The sequence below is a fragment of the Prionailurus viverrinus genome, chromosome E3 (genome assembly GCF_022837055.1).
Source record: "Prionailurus viverrinus isolate Anna chromosome E3, UM_Priviv_1.0, whole genome shotgun sequence".
NCBI lineage: Eukaryota > Metazoa > Chordata > Mammalia > Carnivora > Felidae > Prionailurus > Prionailurus viverrinus.
Window position 1 is genome coordinate 26678849 of NC_062576.1, and position 21000 is coordinate 26699848.

The window sequence follows — 21000 nt, forward strand, 5'->3', positions numbered from 1 at the left end:
TTGAGTCCACTGACAAAACTACAGTATGGACTGTGGAGTAGCCAATAGGAAAATGTAAGTGTCAAATTCCCTGAAGTCGATTCCCAAACTGTGGTTACACAGAGAATGTCCTTCTTCTTAGGAAATACTCACTGAATTCTTCAGAGGCAAAGTCACATGATGTATGCAACATAACCTCAAAGGAGTCGGAAAAAATGTAAACACATATTGATGTGCGTGCGTGTGTACACAAGATAATGATAAAGCAAACACGGAAAATGTTCACAGCTGGTGAATCTTAGTAAAGAGTAATGGGAGTTCTCGAGCTATTCTTCCAATTTTCCAAGAAGCTGGACCTTATTTCCAAATAAAAAGTTAGTTTAACTGGAAAACACAGGCCCTTTATTTACTGGCGCCAAGCAAATGTGCTAGAGGATCCCATATGACATCTCACCTAATCCTCACAACCATTCTGAGTGTAGGACTATTATTCCCATTTTATAGGTGAGGAAACTGAGCACAAGGTTAAGTAACTGAGTAAAGTGAGCATGGCGAGGATGCGGCGGAGCTAGGATTCGAACGAAAGATTATCTGACTTTATAGCCTGACCCATGCAACATGCCTATTTGATTCAACAGAATAAAATTTCTAACAGTGTGGAAATGAGAGAAGCAAATCCGTTACCTGAGGGTAGGAGTCTTCAAATGCACGATCTGGAGTCATGTGCTTGATGACATCAGCCAAAACGGTATTCACCTCTCGTTTCTAAGAGGGGAAAATAAACCTGTGTTAGACACTGAAAGGCAGTCGCTGTTTTTCTGGTGGCAAGGACAAATAACTTCAGAATATATCACATACCTTCCAGGAAATAGTTTCAAATATTCTGCAGGAAATAGTATAAGGGGAGAAATTCCACCTATATCACAGCCCTGAAGGGAACTACTTCTGCACCAGGTCAGGACTAAAACGTTGTTCTCAAAGGTTCTGGGGTGTTACAGCTTTCCCTGGATGCTGGTAAAAATCAGCCGTGCCACTTTCTGCCTGCCTGTCCAGGCTGTTCCCCAGGCACTGGCAGGAGCACCGAGGCATTGTGGGAAGTGCACAGAGTCAGCCCCTCCGAGCTGAGCGACCTTGATGCTCACTTCACTCTTGTCGTCTCTATCAGGGGTCGGCCAACCACAGCCCAAATTCAGCCCTGTGCCTATTTTTGTACAGCCCACGAACTGAAAGTGATTTTTACATTCAAACAAAAGAATATTTCATGACCCAAATTATGAGACTCAAATTTCAGTGTGCACAAAGTTTATTGGAACACGGCTGTGCTCACTCTTATTGTCTGTGGCTGCTTTCACATACAATGACAGAGTTGGATACTTGTGACAGAGATTGTATGAGCTACAAAGCAACAAATATTTACTATCTGCTTCTCCACAGAAAAGGTACACTGACCCGTGGAAGAGTGAAGCCTCCTGGCAAGGTCTCTATGAGGCTGCACAGCTCACAGGTAAAGTGCTTGGTATTTGTTACTTAAGGTATTTGTATCACACATATCTGTCATCTAAAGAGCTGCCATTGTATTTACTCTCTCACTTAATGCTCATTCATCTCCTTGGCATGAACGGGATTATCCCCATTTCACAGATGAGGAAGTGGAGGCTCAGACAAGTTAAGTGATTTAGCTTAGTGGTGATTCTGAAACTGGGATTAGAAATATGCCAGGGCAGCTGGAACATCTTATAACAGAAAGCGAGGAGGGCATCAAAGACTATGGAGAGCATGTCAGAAGGACTCGGGAGCCACTTGATGACACACCAACTGGACAAAGGGGACAAATGAGCATCAGCAAGAATAATGTAACTCAAGTATATTTAAATCCATGAAAGATACCAACAACTACTCACTGATCGCCTTTGGGGATGCCGAGGAATCAAATCCTTATCCTACAACTAGCAGAGGAGAAAAAGCAGCATCAATCCTGCCTTTTTCTGTACAAACTTGCACTTCAGGGTAACCAAATACCTGACATGAGGAGGTCGTCTTTCTACAAGTATCCCAGCTAATAAACAAAGAAAAGCTGCTAATAATTCCAAGGATCACCAATTTGCAGCCCCTAAGAAACTATGAGATGCAACAAGCTTCAGCAGCTGCCCACGATACAGGGAGGCAACCAGCCACCATGAGCCTCCCAGGAGAAGTAGCAAACCATCACCCGCAGGGCCAAAAAAAAATCGAATCTGAGGCTGATTAAGTTTCTAGAACTAACTGCCCACTGACAGGAAATAGACAGCAGAAGAACACAGTGGACACCACCACAAGACACAACTAGCCAGACCAGATGGGGAAACTCTACGGGACAAAAGACCCAAATTCTTCCACAAATAAATCACAGACGGAGGATAAAAGGGGAAGGGAAGGAGGAGGGGAAAAGAGAGAGAATTTGTAATTTAAAAGAACTCTTAGGAGTCTATTGCCATGTATGGGCCTTATTTTAATCCTGACTGAACAATTTTAAAAAAATACAAGACAACTGGGGAAATCTGAACATTGAATGATTTTAATTTTTTATTAATTACTAATTTTTTTTTGTTGGGATAAGATTAAGGGAATCCTATATTTAACACACATGTGCTGAAAACACAATGTTTGAGATTTTCTTCAGAATAATCCAGGGGTAAGGATATAAATGAAACAAGATTTGTCACGAGTTGGTCATTTCTGGGTGAGGATTATAAGGGAAATCATATGTTTGAAATTTCCAAAATAAGAATAAAACAAAAATTGGACAAAATAAACAAAATCAACAGACCAGCCTTATATAATGTTTAAAACGAGGCCAAAACCAATTTATCAAGTTAGAGGGCACGATGGTGGCCCCCAAAGGCTGGGGGCTGTGACTAGGAGCAGAGTCCAGGGAGCTTGGGGGCTTATTCCTTACTTCGTGATATGGACCATGATCACGCGGATATACTTTCCTTAGGTAGCAAATTCATAATACATGCATTTTTCGGCATGAATGCCTGAATTCAGTTTTTAACAGCGGATAAAAATAAGCATTTTGGCAATAGGATGTGAACCCAGTCCTGCCTGCTTCTAAGGTCTGCTCTCTGACACACACAGTATTTCCCAGACTGAGGTTCTGGTCTGGGCACAGGGAAAGAAGTCTCTCTGCTTAGAAAAAAATTACCCGTAAGTCAAATATGTTTGAGAAATGCTACTTCCTGGAACTCCAGGAAGAGTCCCAATGCACTTTAGAATGTACGCATCTAAGGGATCCTATGGGGGAAAAACTGCTTCCCTTGGTAATGGAGCATTTCCCCAATTTGCACGTGAGCATGACACTTTTGTGACCGTACGCATATCAACCCTCCACCACACTATAGTATAAAAGGATGCCATTTTTATAAATTAAGGACGATTACCACTGTAAAATGCCTAAATGCCTATTCTAGCCTTATTCATTATTATAAACACGAATAAAAACATAATTCTTCCAAGGGCGCTTGGGTGGCTCCGCTGGTTAAGCATCAGACCTCAGCTCAGGTTATGATCTCACAGTTGGTGAGTTTGAGCCCCACATCGGGCTCTGTGCTGACAGCTCAGAGCCTGGAGCCTGCTTCGGATTCTGCGTCTCCCTCTCTCTCTGCCCCTCCCCCTGCTCACACTCTGTCTCTCTCAAAAACAAACCAACATTAAAAGATATCAAAAAAACAAAAAAACCCATAATTCTTCCCAAAACGATCCCACAGCCGCACATACCGTGAAATGCTTGCAGGTGTACTCCACCCATACCTCGGCACAGTTAACGTAGTCCTACAGAGAAAAAGTAAAGATGTGTCTACAACAGGAACACCATGGCTAACCCTAGAGTGAAAGCTCATCACATGCAGATCCCTTCAAGGGTTCTGATCATCACTAGAGATGACAAGTGATAGGAATTCCAAGACTTGTTGGCTCATCTACAGAAAAGTCTAGTCCACTGATCTACCTTACCCTAAGAAGCAAAAGTTATATAGAAACACAGGAGTTGCTGGAAACTAACTAGACTTCCAATTCTGAATAACTACTTGGGCCATAATAGAAATCTGGGAAAAACTGAAGGGCAGCGGAGATCAAAGTCAGGAGTCCTGGCCACACCTCAACAGAGACACTGACTGTGGATCTGGTTGAAGAGCTTTGCTTAAATGTGATTTTTGCAGGTTCTGAGAAAAAAAACCCCAGACATCCTGCCTTTAAAACATAAATTCTGGGGCGCCTGGGTGGCTCAGTCAGTTAAGCGTCCGACTTCAGCTCAGGTCACGATCTCGCGGTCCATGAGTTCGAGCCCCGCGTCGCGCTCTGGGCTGATGGCTCAGAGCCTGGAGCCTGCTTCACATTCTGTGTCTCCCTCTCTCTCTGCCCCTCCCCCGTTCATGCTGTGTTTCTCTCTGTCTCAAAAATAAATAAATGTTTAAAAAAAATAAAAAAAAAAAAAACATAAACTCTTTTTCTGATAGAGAGGTGATGTACAGGTCGTAAAAAGGTTAAGAAAGCACTGAAGATTTTAGGTAGGAAATTCTGTTAGATTCAAGTGGGGGTGGGGGACCCACGGAGAGACACCGGGATGGTCATGGAAATGGCAGTTAACAGTTAAATAGAGCTGCCTTCCCTGGAAAACACTCATGTGAAAAAAAAAAATGCTCGAGGAAAAATACAGTCTGCAAGTGTATCTCTTCTGCTCTGACACTTTAAGGAGAAGAAAAAAAAAGAGAAAATGGAAGGGAAGAAAACACTTATGTCATTCACACAAGAAAAGCCAGCTGAGAAGGTGAACTTAATGAGGCCATGTGAAGTTATAGACTGAAGGAAACCATTAACATGGGCTTTTGATGCAAGGGTGCTTTGAAGCACTCAGGGACAGACCCCACAGGCCCAGAGACTTTGGACTTCCGCATCCTAAAGAAGCTTTTTAGTTAGCCACTCGGGTTAAACAGAATTTCAACAGCTGAAGTTTAGTGAGGGTTTTGTTCAACTTAACATAGGTATGTGATTTTGTAAACAAGCTTCTAATTTTTCTAAGTTAGATCAGTATTCTCAACACACTACTGTCAATGCGGTGACTGGCAAGGAGGTTATAACTGAACTCTAATATTTCCTTCTTGGTAAATGACTGTCAAATGCTACACACCCACATTCAATTATTTGCTGTGTTTCAGTCTACATGTTTGTGTCCAAAACGCATATGTTGAGAATCGTAGCCCCGCAATGTGACAGCATTAGGAGTGGGGCCTTTGGGAGGTGATGAGGTCATGAGGGTTGAACCCTGATGAATAGGATTAATGTCCTGATAAAAGGGACCCCAGAACACCCTTTCCCCTTCACTCCCTCTCCACCTAGGGAGGAGGAGAAGCTGGCAGTCGGCAATCCGGAAGAGGGCCTTCACCGGAATCCGACCATGGTGTCCCCCCGATTCCAGACTTGTAGACTCCAGAAGGGCAAGAAATCAATTTCTGTTGTTTGCAAGCCACCTGGTCTGTGGTGCCATTAAAGCAGCCAAGCTGAGATATGCTGCTGGCAGGAGAGGAATGGTTTGAAGGGTGGTGAAGTCTGCCCAGCTGGTCCTTCAGCAGAAGACAGGCAGGGCCATTCACCCAGTGGCGGCCACATAACTTGCTGATGTGTCGCCCACGAGGACGGTGAGACGTGAAACCCAAACTCTACAAGACTGTGGCCATCGCTGCATACTGTTCCAGCACCTAACAGCAGTGGATCCATCTTTCCACACCTCCGTCCAAGGGGCAACAATTAGAATTCCCTTTTGCTAATTATACGTTTGACTGCTGAGCTTCCATTTAAGAATATCCTACTCAGTTGATATTTTCAAATCCAAATACTATAGACAGCTGCATTTGGATGCTGTTTGCTAAGTCAGAGCAGAGGTCTTTCAAAGTTTCAAATATTTTTTCTCACTTTACACTTTTACTACATCTTGAAGCCTAAAGAATTAGACATAATTAGGATAGAAAAATCAAAGAAATGTATCTTTAGAGTTATCAATTCTCCACTATAGGTTAACGAAAATAATTTAAAATAGTGTCATTTCTTGGGGCACCTGTGTGGTTCAGTCGGTCAAGGGTCTGACTCTGGCTCAGGTCATGATCTCATGGTTCGTCGGTTCAAGCCCCATGTCAGGCTCTGTGATGACAGCTCAGAGCCTGGAACCTGCTTCAGATTCTGTGTCTCCCTCTCTCTCTGCCCCCTCCCCTCTACCCCCTCAGCTCACGGTCTGTCTCTCTCCAAGTAAATAAACATTAAAAAAATTTTTTTTTAAATAGTATTATTTCTTAAAACAAAATAAAAACCCAGATGTAGGATTAGGGAAAATATCTTTTTTTTTTTTTTTTTAAACCAAGAATTTACTGCCAGACTTGGACAAAAGGCAGTCTATCTGAGGTCTGAATGGTCACCCACCTGTGGATTCTTCAACTTAGTGATAACTTTCCAAGCTTCATTGAGAATCTGGAGTCGATCACCCTCAGGAGGGTCAGCCAAGGCTAAGTTTAACCCCAGTGAGCGAAAAAGAAGATGCTTAAAAAAAAAAAAAAAAAAAAAAAAGAATAGCAAACCATTGCAATACTGGAGATTTTAAATCAGAGCACCTTGAGGCTTAGAGGAAAAGGCTGTAACCCTTAGCTCGTCTCATGGCTAATCTTCCAACATCTTCCTGAAGTTCTACCACAGCCCTACATGCAAGTTAGAGACACTCAAAACAAAGAGCTGGCTCTGTGCACTGCTCTGATTCATGAGACACAACATTCTTGTGGACAGAGCTTTTTATAAATCATGAGTGAAAATACATTTTTAAAAGATGGAAGCCCAAGCCTTTCCTAAATACTTCACAGCGAGCTAATTCAATAGACTTAGTTCAATAGACACTGGCAGCAACTTACATGTGTCTAACAATCCCAATCACTAACTCACCTTCCAGCATGTTCTTCAGAAACAATGCCTGTTTTCTCTGTTGGCCCAAGAACCCCCACACAGGACCCTCTCCCTCGAGAGCTGTTGGGTAAACAGTGCCTATCTGTTCTCCCACTGAGCATCTGGTCAAGAGCCTACCTTGGGGAAACCCGACTCATCACACTCTTTAATCATGCCAATGAAATCCATGGACCTCGTGGCGATGAACTCGGCCCGGAAAGCGGACATCACGGAATTCAACAGCAAGGCGCTGCAAGACCCAAGTGCCCCATGTCAAAAGAACTTCCTCTTAATGAAAGGTGCTTTAATTTTAAGCACATATGTTGCTGGGAAGGATGAATGAAAGCTCTTTAAAGGTAAGGCTGGAAAAGAATTTTAAAAGGCTGGAGTAAAAAGGCAACCTCTAGAGACTAACACAGTGTTCTGTACTTATTTGGAACTCAATAAATGTTGAATTGGCTAGCTGGATTGACGGACAGCAAGCAATCACATCCATTTAAACAGATGCAAAATGAGCATGGGGCACTAATAAAACTAAACATCAAGTAATAATATTAATCCACGCTGCAAATATATACCCCCATCTCTTACAAAAAGCACTGTTCTGGGACCTAGGGATATGTGACTTAGGGACATCTACCACAGAAGGGAAAAGAGAGGAGAAACCTCTTGTGCCTGGAAGACAGGAAGATGGAATTTATCTCAACCCTTCCACTTACCACAGCCCCATGGGGAAAGGACTATTATGAAACCCATTTTACAGATGAGGAGACTGAGGCAGAGAACTCAAGTAAGTGACCCAAGTTCACAAAGCTGAGAAAGAGTAGAGCCAGGCACAGGAAGACGATCAGACTCCAGTTTCCTGACCTCTGTGCCATCCTGGCGCTCTGCTGACCCTCTTGCCCACGCGAGCATGCCAAGCTCAAAAACCAAACCAAAACAAAACACAACAAAAACAAATGACTTCCATTTCCAAACCATGCTTTATGAATTTAAAAATACTTACTTGTTTCCTAGTTTCTTGCATCTCTCCATCATCTCAGTTAGCAGGACCTAAAAATAATAATGAAAGTCATGAACTTGGAGAATCTGAAATGACATTTCTCACAAAGATATCTCCAAAGTAATACTCTAAAACAGATGTAGCCACATGCCCATTTCCAGAACTCTGAGTCTGGCGAAGATAGGGAGTCAGGGGCAGGGAGGAGTTCAACTGTATGGCACTAAACATCATGGGTAAGACCTCAGGCCCTGATGCCCTAGGGCATCAGGCACACTTGGGCTCAAATCCAGTCTCACCAACTACCAATAATGGGGCCTTGGACCAGTCACCTGACTTGGTGAAGCCTGGGTCTCCTCCCCCTTTGCCAGAGGACCCAAGTGCTACCATCACACGTGCAAGATTACCCCAGGATGGTGAGGGGTCTCCTGAACCCTAGACACCAATGAGAATGGAAGTTTCTTGACTCCCCACCTCTCCTGTGATGCACCGTCCCCCTCCAGGTCCTCCCCATTTCACTGAGAATTTGCTAGCGCCCACTGTCCATGGTGAGATGCACTCCGCATTCATGATCCCCCCTCTCACAACCAGCCAGGAGGCAGGCTCTCTATTCTGCCACTGCACAGGTGAGAGACCGAGCTATGTAACAGTGAGTGGCCTGCTTGGACCAAGGTGACACACGGAGCTACCGCGGGCCAGACGTGACCCAGGCAGCCTGGCACCAAAGGCTAACCTCATCACTTTTCCTCCCAACGAATTTTGAGGCATATATTTCCTCCAAAAGGAAGTAAATGTTTTACTCACTGGAATACTGTTAATGGCTTTAGAGCTATCTTAAGACAATTACGTACTTCTAATCAAAGAGCTCTTGTTCTTTAAAAAAAAAAAAAAATCAATGGAAGAGGTATCCTTTAGGTCAGTGGTTTGGGTAAGGTTTTGAATGGCACAGACAAGGTCAACAGTAGAACTAAGGAGAAAGAGTGCTCACCAGGCTCCCAGCTAAGCACCACTGCTGCCTTTTCTTGTTTATGCTTCACAGTATCCTTGGGAGACCCACCTAAGTCATTCCCACTTCACAGAAGAGAAAGTCCAAGCTCAGATACTTTGACTTTAAGTCACTTTCTAGTAAGTGGTGGAAATGAGATTTGTAGGATTCTGGCCCCCAGTTTTCTTTAGTGCAACTGCACCCCTTCCAGATGTGTCCCTTTGTGTCCTAGTGTTGCCTGAATAATTAAGGTAAAAGCTGATGATGGAGATACTGGCTGTACCCCAGAACCCTGATTTCATTCAGGTTTCTGTCTCTGCACCACAAATATCAGGCTGGGTGCTGTTATGGACTGAATTAGGTCCCCTGCAAATTCTTATGTTGAAGCCTTAAAGCCCAACGTGGTTGCATTTAGAGGTAGGGCTTTTAAAGATGTAATAATGAGAAATAAGGTCCAAAGTGTGGGGCCCTAATCCAATAGGACTGGTGTCTCTTTAAGAGGAAGAGACACCAGGAACACACATGCACAGAAAAACAACCATGTGAGGACACAGTGAGAAGGCAGTGCAAGCCTCATGAAAAACCAACACTGCCAGAACTTTGATCTTGGACTTCTAGCCTCCAGAACTGTGAGAAAATAAATTTTCCACACATTAACAAAATTTTTTTTTAATGTTTATTTATTTGAGAGAGAGAGAGAGAGAGAGAGAGAGCAACAGAGAGGCAGAGAGAGAGGGAGACACAGAATCTGAAGCAGGCTCCGGGTTCTGAGCTGTCAGCACGGAGCCCAAAGTGGGGCTCGAACCCACCAACCAGAGATCATGACCTGAGCCAAAGCTGTATGCTCAACCAACAGAGCCACCCAGGTGCCCCGAGAAAATATTTTTTTTTGTTTAAGCCATCCAGTCTGTTAGGGCAACGTACTATGGTCTGAATGACCACCCAACTCCCAAGGCGAGGATATTAAGAGGTGATCAGGTCATGAGGGTGGAGCTCTTACAAATGGGATTAATTCCCTTATAAAAGTGGCTCAAGAAAGCTCCCTTGTGCCACATGAAGGCATAGCAAAGGCAGCCATCTACGAACCAGGAAGCAGACCTTCACCAGACACCAAATCTGTTGGTATCTTGATCTTGCACTTCCCAGCTTTAGAACCGTGGGAAATACCTGTTACTTATCAGTCACTCAGTTGTGGTATTTTGTTATAACAGTCAGAAGGGATTAAAACGTAGCCTGAGCAAATTAACACAGATCCAAACCTATCACAGTGGTCTCATTCCCTTTGCTAATGGGGGATTTATACAATTGACGCATGAGAAAAGGTTTCCTTGTTCTTAAACAGGAACCCAAGGAACTGAAGGCCCCTCATCTTTCTGCCTCTGGATGCTGCCATGTCTGGATGTGATGACTGTAACAGCTGCAGCCACTTTGCTATCTGAGGATGATGGACGGAACCTGCCTCGCCCACGGCCTTTACCTGTTGTGTCAGAGAACACACTGAATTATTTTTGTAGGGCCAGTTAGGTGTTTGTTTCTTATAGTCAGAAGCATCTTAGCTGATGATAAAGTTGCCAATGTCACAAGTGGCTTCCCTAACCCTCTCATGGGATATTTATACTTGAAAAGTCATTCCTGGAGACCAATATCAAAGTGGTTTCTGGAAAAGATTGAGAAAGAGAGATTCTACAGGTTTATCAGACTGATACTGCCCAACACACACAAATAATCACACATTCAATACCTACTTATGGAGAAACTTTAAGACACTAAGTAGTATTCTAGGCACTGGGGACAAGGCAGTGAGGAAATCAGAAAACCATGCCCTCATGTGGCTTATTCTCTTACACACCCATGTGCACGCACGCGAGCTCTTGGCCCACTACCTTTGACAAGATGAATTAGGGCAAATGCCAACATATGGACAAAACATCCTGGCCATTAAGACAAGTGCGTCAAAAGTTCTCTTTTTCACAGGATACAAATGCATTAAAAATGTATCCAAAAATGTAACTTAAAAATTTTTAAAAGCTCTGTGATAATATAGGAATATAGAAAATGCCCACAAGTGCCCACGGAGCCAAATGATATAGATCTCAGGCAGGTCTGTTAGAGGTTATACATTTCTTCTGAGAAGTGACAGGATTGATTATCTTTGGCAAGAACAAGAGGAACAATAGCTCAAACCAGACTGAGATCGAAACAAGCCTATTGGCTGGGATAAACCATGAAAATGTGCAGGTCAGCATATTAGCTCGCACACACACATCAGAACTTAGAGGACACAGGAGACTCAGAAGGCCCCTACATTTATTTGTATATTTGTTTTTTCATAAAAACTATAAAAATTGGGGCCACCTGGGTGGCTCAGTCGGTTAAGCGTCCAACTATGGATTTCGGCTCAGGTCATGATCTCACAGTCGTGAGATTCAGCCCCGGGTCGGGCTCCACACTGAGAGTATGGAGTCTGCTTGGGATTCTCTCTCCCTGTCTCTTTCTGCTCCTTCCCTGCTCCCACTCTCTCTCTCCAAATAAACTTAAAAAAACACAAAAAACACTATAATAAGAAATGATTATGGAAAAAAAAGTTTAAACCATACCACCTTATAGTAAGTAAAATGTGAATGCTTTCCTTCCCAACTCCTGCTTCCTAGGAAATCACCAGTGTCAACAGTGTGGTGTTTATCTTTCTAGACCCTTGTCTATACCCTGTGAATATATAGCTTTTTTTGTAAAAGCCCAGCTTGGGATTTTTTGTTTTATAAAAACGAATAATCTTGTACACATGGGGGTCACAAGTTGCTTTTTTTACTCAAGAATCTAGCATGGGCCTCCCTCTTCCCATGTCAGTACACACACATCTACCTTATTCTTAATGGCTGAGGAATCCCTACCACACATAGAACATTATTGTTCTGATTGTTGCTGATACACTTTAAAAGTTTTTTTATTTTGAACCAATTACAGACTCATAAGAAATTGTAAGAATAACAGAGGTCCTGGGTAACTGTCCCCCAGCTCTCCGCAATGGTGACATCTTACTTAACTACAATTGCATTATCAAAGCCAGGAAATTGACGTTGGTAGAATACCATTAACTAGACTATTCTACCAGGTTTTCTGTTCACGCTTTATTGTGGGGAAAGGGGAGATCTTTGTGACAATTCATTAATATATATGAGTTTATATAACCACCATCTTATTTAACTATTGGATTTTTAATGTCATCTCCAGATGAGGGTTATTTACCTACTTCAAAAGTACAAGAAACGCAAAAGAAGTTGGACCAATACCGTGTTTCTAAAAGCTTTCTAAATTGAGAGCAACTCTTATGCAGCTAAGAGTGCTCCCAGATTTGTATTTCTGCTTTTGCTACATAACCTTCCAATCAGTGTTTACAAGTACTGCTTCATTAAAAAATATATATAGATTGGATATATACGTACCCTATTTTCCTTATTTCTCTGAATGAAGCAAACGTAATGGGCGGGCAAAATCATAAACTGATCTTATGTGCCTTCCCCCGCCAGTCCAAGTCTCAAAGAAAGTATTTCAAAGTGAATAAAAAGAAATCCTATACCCCACACATTACAAGGAGAAAATTTTAATTTCTCATATTATTTCTCTTTCACTGGCAATTTTTTCCTAATTCAAAAGAATGAAAGTGATACGCCTATACGCTTCGGCAGAAGTCAGCAATGGCCAAGGCTAGTGCTACATGTGCACCGCCAGCCGCATCACATGTTAGAGAATTTACAGGGCAACTCGTAGTATGCCCATTAGGTAACAGTCCCATGAGTCAGTTTGTTAGGGCCTTTAAATCCCTCCTCAGGTATAGCCATTAACAGCAGTTTCTAGAAAGAGTTTAGGAGTTGAGAGATCTCCTGGCTTCAGAGTTACCGATAAAATGGCTACATGGCTTTGACTCTTTCTAGTGGTGTGACCTTAGCAAGTCGTAAGCCTCGGGGGCCTCATCTGTATCACAGGGATAACAACAAAACCTAGCCTCGGGAAGCCGAGCGTGAGGAAGGCAGACCAGGCAATGGAACTAACGCAGGGCCTGGCACCCAGAGAGCCTCAGGAAGAGGTGATTATGTGAAGGGCTCCAGGGCTTAGCATCTCTGACTCACTTCCCACCTCCACTCCTCACATCCAACAAATTCGACTCTGAACACCTCCTGACATGACTGAGGGTCACAGAACTTAACAACAGGTATTTGTTCTGATATGAAGTGAAGGAAAAGCACCACAAAATTATGCACACAAAATCCTTACCTCTAAAACAAAAATACAGAGCAACAACCAGAGTGGACAGAGAAATACGAATACGGAAACATATCAAAATGTTAACACGGCAGGATTTTAGGTGGCTCTTTTTCTCCTTTTCACCTGTCTTTCCCAAATTCTTTCCAGTATATGTATTTTTATTAAGGTTTTCTGATTACAGAAATCTCCTTCCTGTTCCGCGGATTACCAACCCTTCTTCTTTCTCTCATCCACCTGGTCTGCACCTGCCAGTCTGAGGTTCGAGTGTTGCTTGTTTCCCATCGTCCTCCTGATGGAAGTTCTTCAAGCTCTGCCTGATCTCCACCACACCATGTTCGCCGACTCTGTAACCCGGTCCACATCCAGCCAGCCCAGTTTCTCCCTGTTCTCCAGTAATGCTGGTCTCCTTAATATGCCTCTTACCTGCCTCTACGTGTACAGTTCCTTCCCTGGGCCCTTCCTTTACTCCCTGAACCCGCCCCCTACTTGTTTCCTGACTTGCAGGTCAGCCCAGACCCCCATCTGCCTCAGTGAGTCCCGCAGAGACCAAACATAAGGATGGCAGCCGCTTGGTTTGCCTGGTGTCCCTATCTCTTGGCCACGCACTGATGTGTATTATCACGGTCACTTCATGACAGCCCTTCAGGGAAGGTTCTAGCCCCATTTTACAGCTCGTAAAACTGAGGCACAAAGAGATCAAGGAGCCCAAGGCAACACAGCCATAATCTGAACCCAGGTCTGCCCAACAGCCTGTCCAGCCTCTAAAGATGCACTTTCCTCTTCATTCATCCAACATTTACAAACCGCACTGCACAGCTTAGCAAGGGACCACATGGATTCCCCGTCAGACAAGACCCACCACTCATGTCAGGGACCAGAACTTTCTCCTTCTACACCTCCCATACCACCTCTGGCAAACGAAAAGCTACTGAAAATGATGAAAAGCTTACCAAGAGATTTGTTTTCACTGTCCAAAAACAGATCTTAAGAGATGGTTACTTTTTTCCATGCAGAATGTGCCTGAAATTGAGGGCATAAGTCCATTTTTTTACTTACTATATTATTATTTCAGTTGTATGGGGGGCAGGGATCCTGTCTTCAAACAACAAAAAAGTCTAAATAATGACTGATTTTTTTTTTTTTTTTTTTTGGATTTCAATGTCAATCTGAAATTTCATATGGTAGATATTCATGGCTGAAGCCATTTCTCCTGTCCCCTATCTTACTGCCTGCCCTGTATATTTTCGGCCAAACTGACAACCCCCTGTTTGGGAGGCATGGCCTAATGTCCCAAATGACACATCCCAGCCACTCAGAGTTTTTAGGCATGAGACACAGCCATTTTCGACACCACCTTCCACAATGACATGGATTCTTCTGCATTTTGAAAATGATTAACATTTTTTTTTTAATTTTTTTTTTTCAACGTTTATTTATTTTTGGGACAGAGAGAGACAGAGCATGAACGGGGGAGGGGCAGAGAGAGAGGGAGACACAGACTCCCAAGCAGGCTCCAGGCTCCGAGCCATCAGCCCAGAGCGCGACGCGGGGCTCGAACTCACAGACCGCGAGATTGTGACCTGGCTGAAATCGGACGCTCAACCGACTGCGCCACCCAGGCGCCCCAATGATTAACATTTTTTTAACGTGATGCTGCAAGTCCCGTATTTAAGTGCCCAAAGAATCAGAGTTTATTATTATTCGGGTGACCTAATTTTTTTAATCACTTCTTCTGGCACAGTAATGATTTCCTAGAGTTTTACTCCCTGGGAAAGCTGTGTTCCCAGCTTCCGCCATCCTTTGAGATTACTGGTGCTTAAAATAAAAGGAAGAATGCCTTATGACATGTACCTTTTGTTTTAATCCGATTTGTCCTTTTCGTTAAAATAAGGAGGAAAAAAAAAAAAACAACAGTGTTCCCATTTTCAAATTTTCAAACCCATCAAGCCTGCTCACAGGCTTTAGTCATTCAACTGAACAGGTGGGGGCGCCTCTCTTTCTAGTCAGGCTTGCGGTACCTCTTCCCAGGAGCCTGGGCCACCATGTGGCTGCTGAGACTCCCGAAGATCACAGAGATCGACCAGCAAATTTTCAATCTTCCATACATATTGACTTGATTTAAAGATCAACTTTTTTTTTTTTTTTTAATTTTTTTTTCAACGTTTATTTACTTTTGGGACAGAGAGAGACAGAGCATGAACGGGGGAGGGGCAGAGAGAGAGAGGGAGACACAGAATCGGAAACAGGCTCCAGGCTCCGAGCCATCAGCCCAGAGCCCGACACGGGGCTCGAACTCACGGACCGCGAGATCGTGACCTGGCTGAAGTCGGTCGCTTAACCGACTGCGCCACCCAGGCGCCCCGATTTAAAGATCAACTTAATGGGAAAAAAGTCACCTGAAATTTAAGATGCCCCTTTTTTTCTCCTCATACTTCAGGATTCAGGAAAATTGAAATGGAAGTAATGCATTATATTTGGTTGAAAAAGTTAGAAAACACAGATAGGCCAAGAAAAGGAAGTTAAGACGATACAAAATCTCACCTTCCGGTGCTATTTTGACATCCCCCCTCCCCAGTTCTCTCATACAGATATAAAAATCATGTCCACAGTCCTGAAAACACAACAAACACTCCAGTGCTACGAGTGGGGGACTCCACCAAGCAACGCAAATCGATTGTCCTATTCGATTTGTGCAAAAAACCCCCAAAAACAGGAATTAACGCTTCCGTTTCAAAGATGAAAAAAAAAAGACTCAGCGGTTAGGTAGGGACGAGTGACTTGACTGTTCTGTCCCGACAGCTGGAAGCAATGGAGCTGAGATTCGGACCCAGGCACCCCGACTCCAGGGCCCAACGTGAACACCGGGCCATGCTACCACTTAGAATACACACAGCAAGGCATGTAGCCTCCTTGCTGGACACACCGGTTATTGCGAACACCCTTACATCATTATGTACAGATCTTCATCATGGTCTTCCATCGTTTTAAATGGGCCCTGCAACATCCCACTGAACCTACATGGATCCCCAAATCTAACCAATCCCTTGTGATGACAGCTTCCAATGCTGTGCCAGCACGAACCCATACACCTGGACGTACGTGTGCATGCCTGTGCCTTTACACACTTGTCCAATTATTTCTACATGCTATTCTTTTTTTTAAGTTTACTGTTTGAGAGAGACAGAGACAGTATGAGTGGGGGAGGGGCAAAGAGGGGGGGTGGAGAGAGAGAGAGAGAGAGAGAGAGAGAGAGAGAGAATCCCAAGCAGATTCCAAGTTCAGCACGGAGCCTAATGCAGGGCTTGAACCCACAAAACCATGAGATCGTGACCTGAGCCGAAATCAAGAGTCAGAAACTTAACCGACTGAGCCACCCAAGCACCCCTTACATTTAATTTTACCGTTGTAAGACCATTAACGTGAGATCTACCTCTTAACACATTTTTTAAGTGTGTGATACAGTATCGTTAACTACAGGTACAGTGTTGTACAGATCTCTAGAGCTTATTCATCTTGCTTAATTGAAACTTTAAGCCCATTTTTAAAAAACTGATTATTTTGAGAGAGAGAGAGAAAGAGATAGAGTGCCAGCAGGGGAGGGGCAGAGAGAGAGGGAGAGAGAGAATCCCAAGCAGGCTCCATGCTCGGATCCACGAAACCGTGAAATCATGACCTCAGCCGAAACCAAGAGACCAAGCCACCACCCAGGCTCCCCTACATGATAACCTCCCCCTTTTTGTAATGTTTTTATTTATTTTTTAGAGAGAAAAACAGAGCATGAGCAGGGGACGGGCAGAGAGAGAGGGAGACCTAGAATCTGAAGTAGGCTCCAGCTGAGCTGTCAGCACAGAGCCTGATGTGGGCTTGAACCCACAAACTGTGAGATCATGACCTGAGCCGAAGTGGGACGCTTATTAACTGAATGTGCCACCCAGGCACCCCCACTCTGCAATATTCTTTAAGAGGGATTATTTAGTCAAAGTCATGTCCTTTTATCTCTTTCTTTATGGTTGTCAAGGTATTTGCAGTTTCCAGGAAAAGGGAGGTATACTTGAATTTTGCTCTCCACTATGTATCAAGTGCTCTCCACTACGTAGCAAGATCCCTTCTTCCTTCTCCCCACAGACTAAATTCTGAACCATCTGCTGAAGTAGCTTCATCTACCACAGTTACCAGGCCAAGTAGAACTGGTGTTCTACTTCTCAGTCTCGGATAAGAAAAAGAATATTTCTGCTAGTATTCTGATTGTACTTGAATTCCTAACGCTACTTCGATTAGACCAAAAAAAAGAAGGAACAGGAAAAAAATCTTATAAATGCAATTACCTGAGTTTCACTTTCCCTCTGTAAAACGGGGCAACTGTTACCTGTTCTACCAACTTCTTAGATTACTGTAAACATGAAAGGGGGGCATGAAGTTTGGTGAAGAAGCAATGAAACCCACTGGCCCCGTAGCCACATTCTACGGGTTGGTGTCCAGTCACCGTGACCTGAGGTATGTGACCTTTCAGAGGTATTTGGCCTCTCTGAGCCTCCCTCCCAGAGTTGTTAGATGAGACAACCAAGGAAAAGTGCTGAGCACAGAACCAGCCACCATGGTGAGCCCTACCCTTTGAGACGGCTGGCTAGCACTGGGGTTGCTATGGCCACTTTCAACGGGCCCTGTTTACATCCCCGAGCACCATGGTGTAGAGGGTGTGACAACACAATGGAAGGGAGGGGAGCCCCAGCATTCCTCCTGTGTGAACTTCACACCAAAGCCACCTGGCAGTTACCTCGGGGGCATGGTAGGAGATGCACTGGAAGATCCAATCCATGGCAGGTGAGTACAAGGGCAGGTAGGATGGGAGCTCCACTCCCTGGACCACCAGCTGGTTCTGGACTGTATCGCCATGAATCTATAGGAGACCAAATAAACACTCAGAAAACGAGGGGAATAATAATCAACGAAGAGCAAGTAACTCACAGACTGTGCATACTTGTAAACATTTGGGTGGCCTCAAGAGAAATAGCCTGGTTTCTCAGGTTTTTTTTTTTTGTTTTTTTTTAAACTAGAAAAAACACAGAAAGTTTCCCATGTCGCCAAGCTGAGCTGTTTTGGGAACACGCGCCGCGCAGAGAAGTAACCTGACAAAAATGGACCCAGCAGATGTGAGGAAGAAAGGCTGATCAACTAGAGACATTTCCTGTTAACACATGCATATTAATTCTCCCCACTTCCTCAGTACAATCAACACATTTTAATTATCTGTAACAAACGCGAGTACAATTTTGTGGGGTTTACACATTTAAAGAGCTTTAAGGCAATCTCAACTTGGAAATCCAACTGGGTTTTGTGAATTCGTGATCATATAACTGTTATATCAATTAGCTGTTCCGACAGTGTTCTCTTACCTGTTTGAATGTGAGGAGGAAGTCAAAGAAGTTCTTATTCAGGCTTTCTTTCAGATGTGGAGCCACCTCCATCCCCACCTGTGGCCAACCAAAAGAAAACTACCTTGACTCTGGACGAACAGGTTGCAAATAATATATACGGTGGGATCCCATTTTTGTAAATTAAAAATAGACACAGGAATAAATGTAGGCATTGAGTCCAGAAAGTTAATTTTTCTTCTTTTTGCTTATCTGTTTTCTTATTCAATAAGCATGCATGCTTTTATAAGAAAAACCACAGAAGCTATTTTTAATGAAAAAGAGGCAACATTTGCAGTAATCATCTTTGCTATTTCCCAGAGGTAATGAATGTATTTCTGAACAGATGACCAAGAGAACAAATCAATACAGTGCAAAGGAAGAAAGTACCCTCAGGATTGTGTATACAATATTCTCTTCCTCTCAAAAGAAAAAAAAAAAAAAAAAAAGAAACACACATGTGGCTGCACTTACTAGATGAAGCAAAAAAGACTTTGGTATAAGAGAGTCAGCTGGGATTTCACCGGTGCATTGTGAAAACCTACAGATTCATTCTTTGCTGGGCAGTCATGGAAGCAGACAAGCTTTTTTCAACGTATTTTAAGCAATTTTATACAAGACCAGCATGTGGTGGAACAATGCTATAACCCATTGGCTCCTGCATTCGTTGTTTAAAAAAGAGTGGAACATTCCAGCTGAAAAATTTTGCTAATCATAGAGAAGGCAGCCAGAGCCCTGGGATTGGATGGAAAAGTGAAGGTATGAGCTACGGAGGGGAGTTCATGGGTTTAAAACAAAAGCATAGTGGGGCCCCTGGGTGGCTCAGTTAGTTCGTCGTCCGACTTCAGCACAGGTCATGATCTCACAGTTGGTGGGTTCGAGCCCCGCATCGGACTCTGTGCTGACAGCTCAGAGCCTGGAGCCTGCTTCTGATTCTGTGTCTCCCTCTCTCTCTGCCCCACCCCCACTCACACTCTGTCTCTCTCTGTCTCTTAAAAATAAATAAATTTTTAAAAAATAAAAAAAATAAAACAAAAGCATCGTAATGTTTCTTGAACTGAGCTTCTCGGATACATCTCAATTCCAATTGCTACTTAAGTACAAAACAACTTTGTACGAGAAGGTGCTTTTCTGGGACCCGGTTTCCTCAAACGGGGACAGATTTCCGCCCGCTCACCTCCCCCTACTCAAGGTCATGAAGATGAACAATAATGCTATTTTTTAGAGACCATGAAGAGTCCCTTTGAGAAGAATCATGCGCGATCTATGGGGCGCTGACTTCCAAGGGCAGCTCCGTGGCTGTTGAGGTTTTCAAGGACAAGCAGCAGATAAAAAAAAATACTAACAAACATCAGATCCAGTTCTACTGTGTTCTACTGTCTTCCCTTCCACTTAATCATACCGTAGAAAAGGCAGTAATTATCTGTTAGGCAACAGTTACGGAAGGCCCAGTGAACAAGCAACAGCAATGAGCTGAAGGGGCCGTGACTTAGCAGAGGAGTTAATCATACTTTCCTTTAATAAACAGCTTTGAGCTCCGCCCACGCCCTACCCACTCACTGCTTTTCTGTGTTTTGTTTCTCTTTCCATCGAGACAAATGAGCAGCTTGGAAATCTGCTTGGGTCTAAAAGATTTCTACCCAGAGTAGCAAGGGTAGTAGCTCATGATTTCCACCTGCTGTTTCCGCCTGCCTGGTGTGCATTCCCTATTTCTGGCATCAGCAAATTGGATTTATCTTTGGGGAAGCAAACCTCCCTCTTACAGCATTAGGTTTGAGGAGAAGTTGGACCCATCCTACCCTGAGTTCCAGGGGTAGGCACAAGATCCGGGCTTACTCAGGTGGCAGATCTCATCCCATGGCCACAATGACTGGTCTACTGAGGGACAAGTGACCCAAGATGGTCCACTGAGAGTCAGCCATGAGGCTCTGGCCCACACTTCTGAGGAAAAGGCATTCTCTTTCCACTGGGAGGATGGAAGCCTGGAGCTGCTGAGTAAGGCACAGAATGAAGTCAACCCAGATGAAGGCAGAGCTGAGTGATGAAGGAGAGGACAGTTCTCGATGACACTCTGAAGGCCCTTGGAACTAGCCATGCCTGCACTGCCCCGAGATCCTTCAGACACATGAGCCAACAAACCCTCCTTTTTGCTTAAAATAGAATGAACTGGGTTTTTGCCGCTTGCGACTGCAAGAATCCTTAGGGATGCACAGGCTGTCCCTTTTATGTCAAAAGACTTAGTAACTACCCAACGTGGGCAACTGATGCAAAACCTGGGTTAACAAACATCATTTCAACAGATCAACTGCATTCTGTCACCGGTCTTCCCGGGTTAGGTCTGCAGTCTCTCTTCACTGTCACTAAGTTTTAAAGTTGCATCTGCCGTTGTAAATGCCAGAAACAGG

At 43.8% G+C, this 21000-nt stretch overlaps 1 protein-coding gene and 1 long non-coding RNA gene across 4 annotated transcripts in view; one reads left to right on the plus strand and one right to left on the minus strand.

Moving 5' to 3' along the window:
• The window catches only part of VPS35L (VPS35 endosomal protein sorting factor like), a 117873-nt gene that overhangs the window by 47147 nt on the left and 49726 nt on the right, over window positions 1–21000 (minus strand). For all 3 annotated transcript variants that reach the window (XM_047838329.1, XM_047838328.1, XM_047838327.1), the window contains exons 13-19: window positions 18578–18655; window positions 17959–18081; window positions 7943–7989; window positions 7075–7186; window positions 6427–6543; window positions 3736–3789; window positions 664–744 (exon numbers count right to left, since the gene is read on the minus strand). In XM_047838329.1, coding sequence (XP_047694285.1) covers window positions 664–744; window positions 3736–3789; window positions 6427–6543; window positions 7075–7186; window positions 7943–7989; window positions 17959–18081; window positions 18578–18655 — 612 coding nt within the window. The remainder of the gene's footprint in view (window positions 1–663; window positions 745–3735; window positions 3790–6426; window positions 6544–7074; window positions 7187–7942; window positions 7990–17958; window positions 18082–18577; window positions 18656–21000) is intronic.
• Window positions 17918–18496, plus strand: LOC125154284 (uncharacterized). The gene is made up of 2 exons (XR_007147745.1): window positions 17918–18005; window positions 18239–18496. It is a non-coding gene; the product is annotated as an uncharacterized LOC125154284 (long non-coding RNA).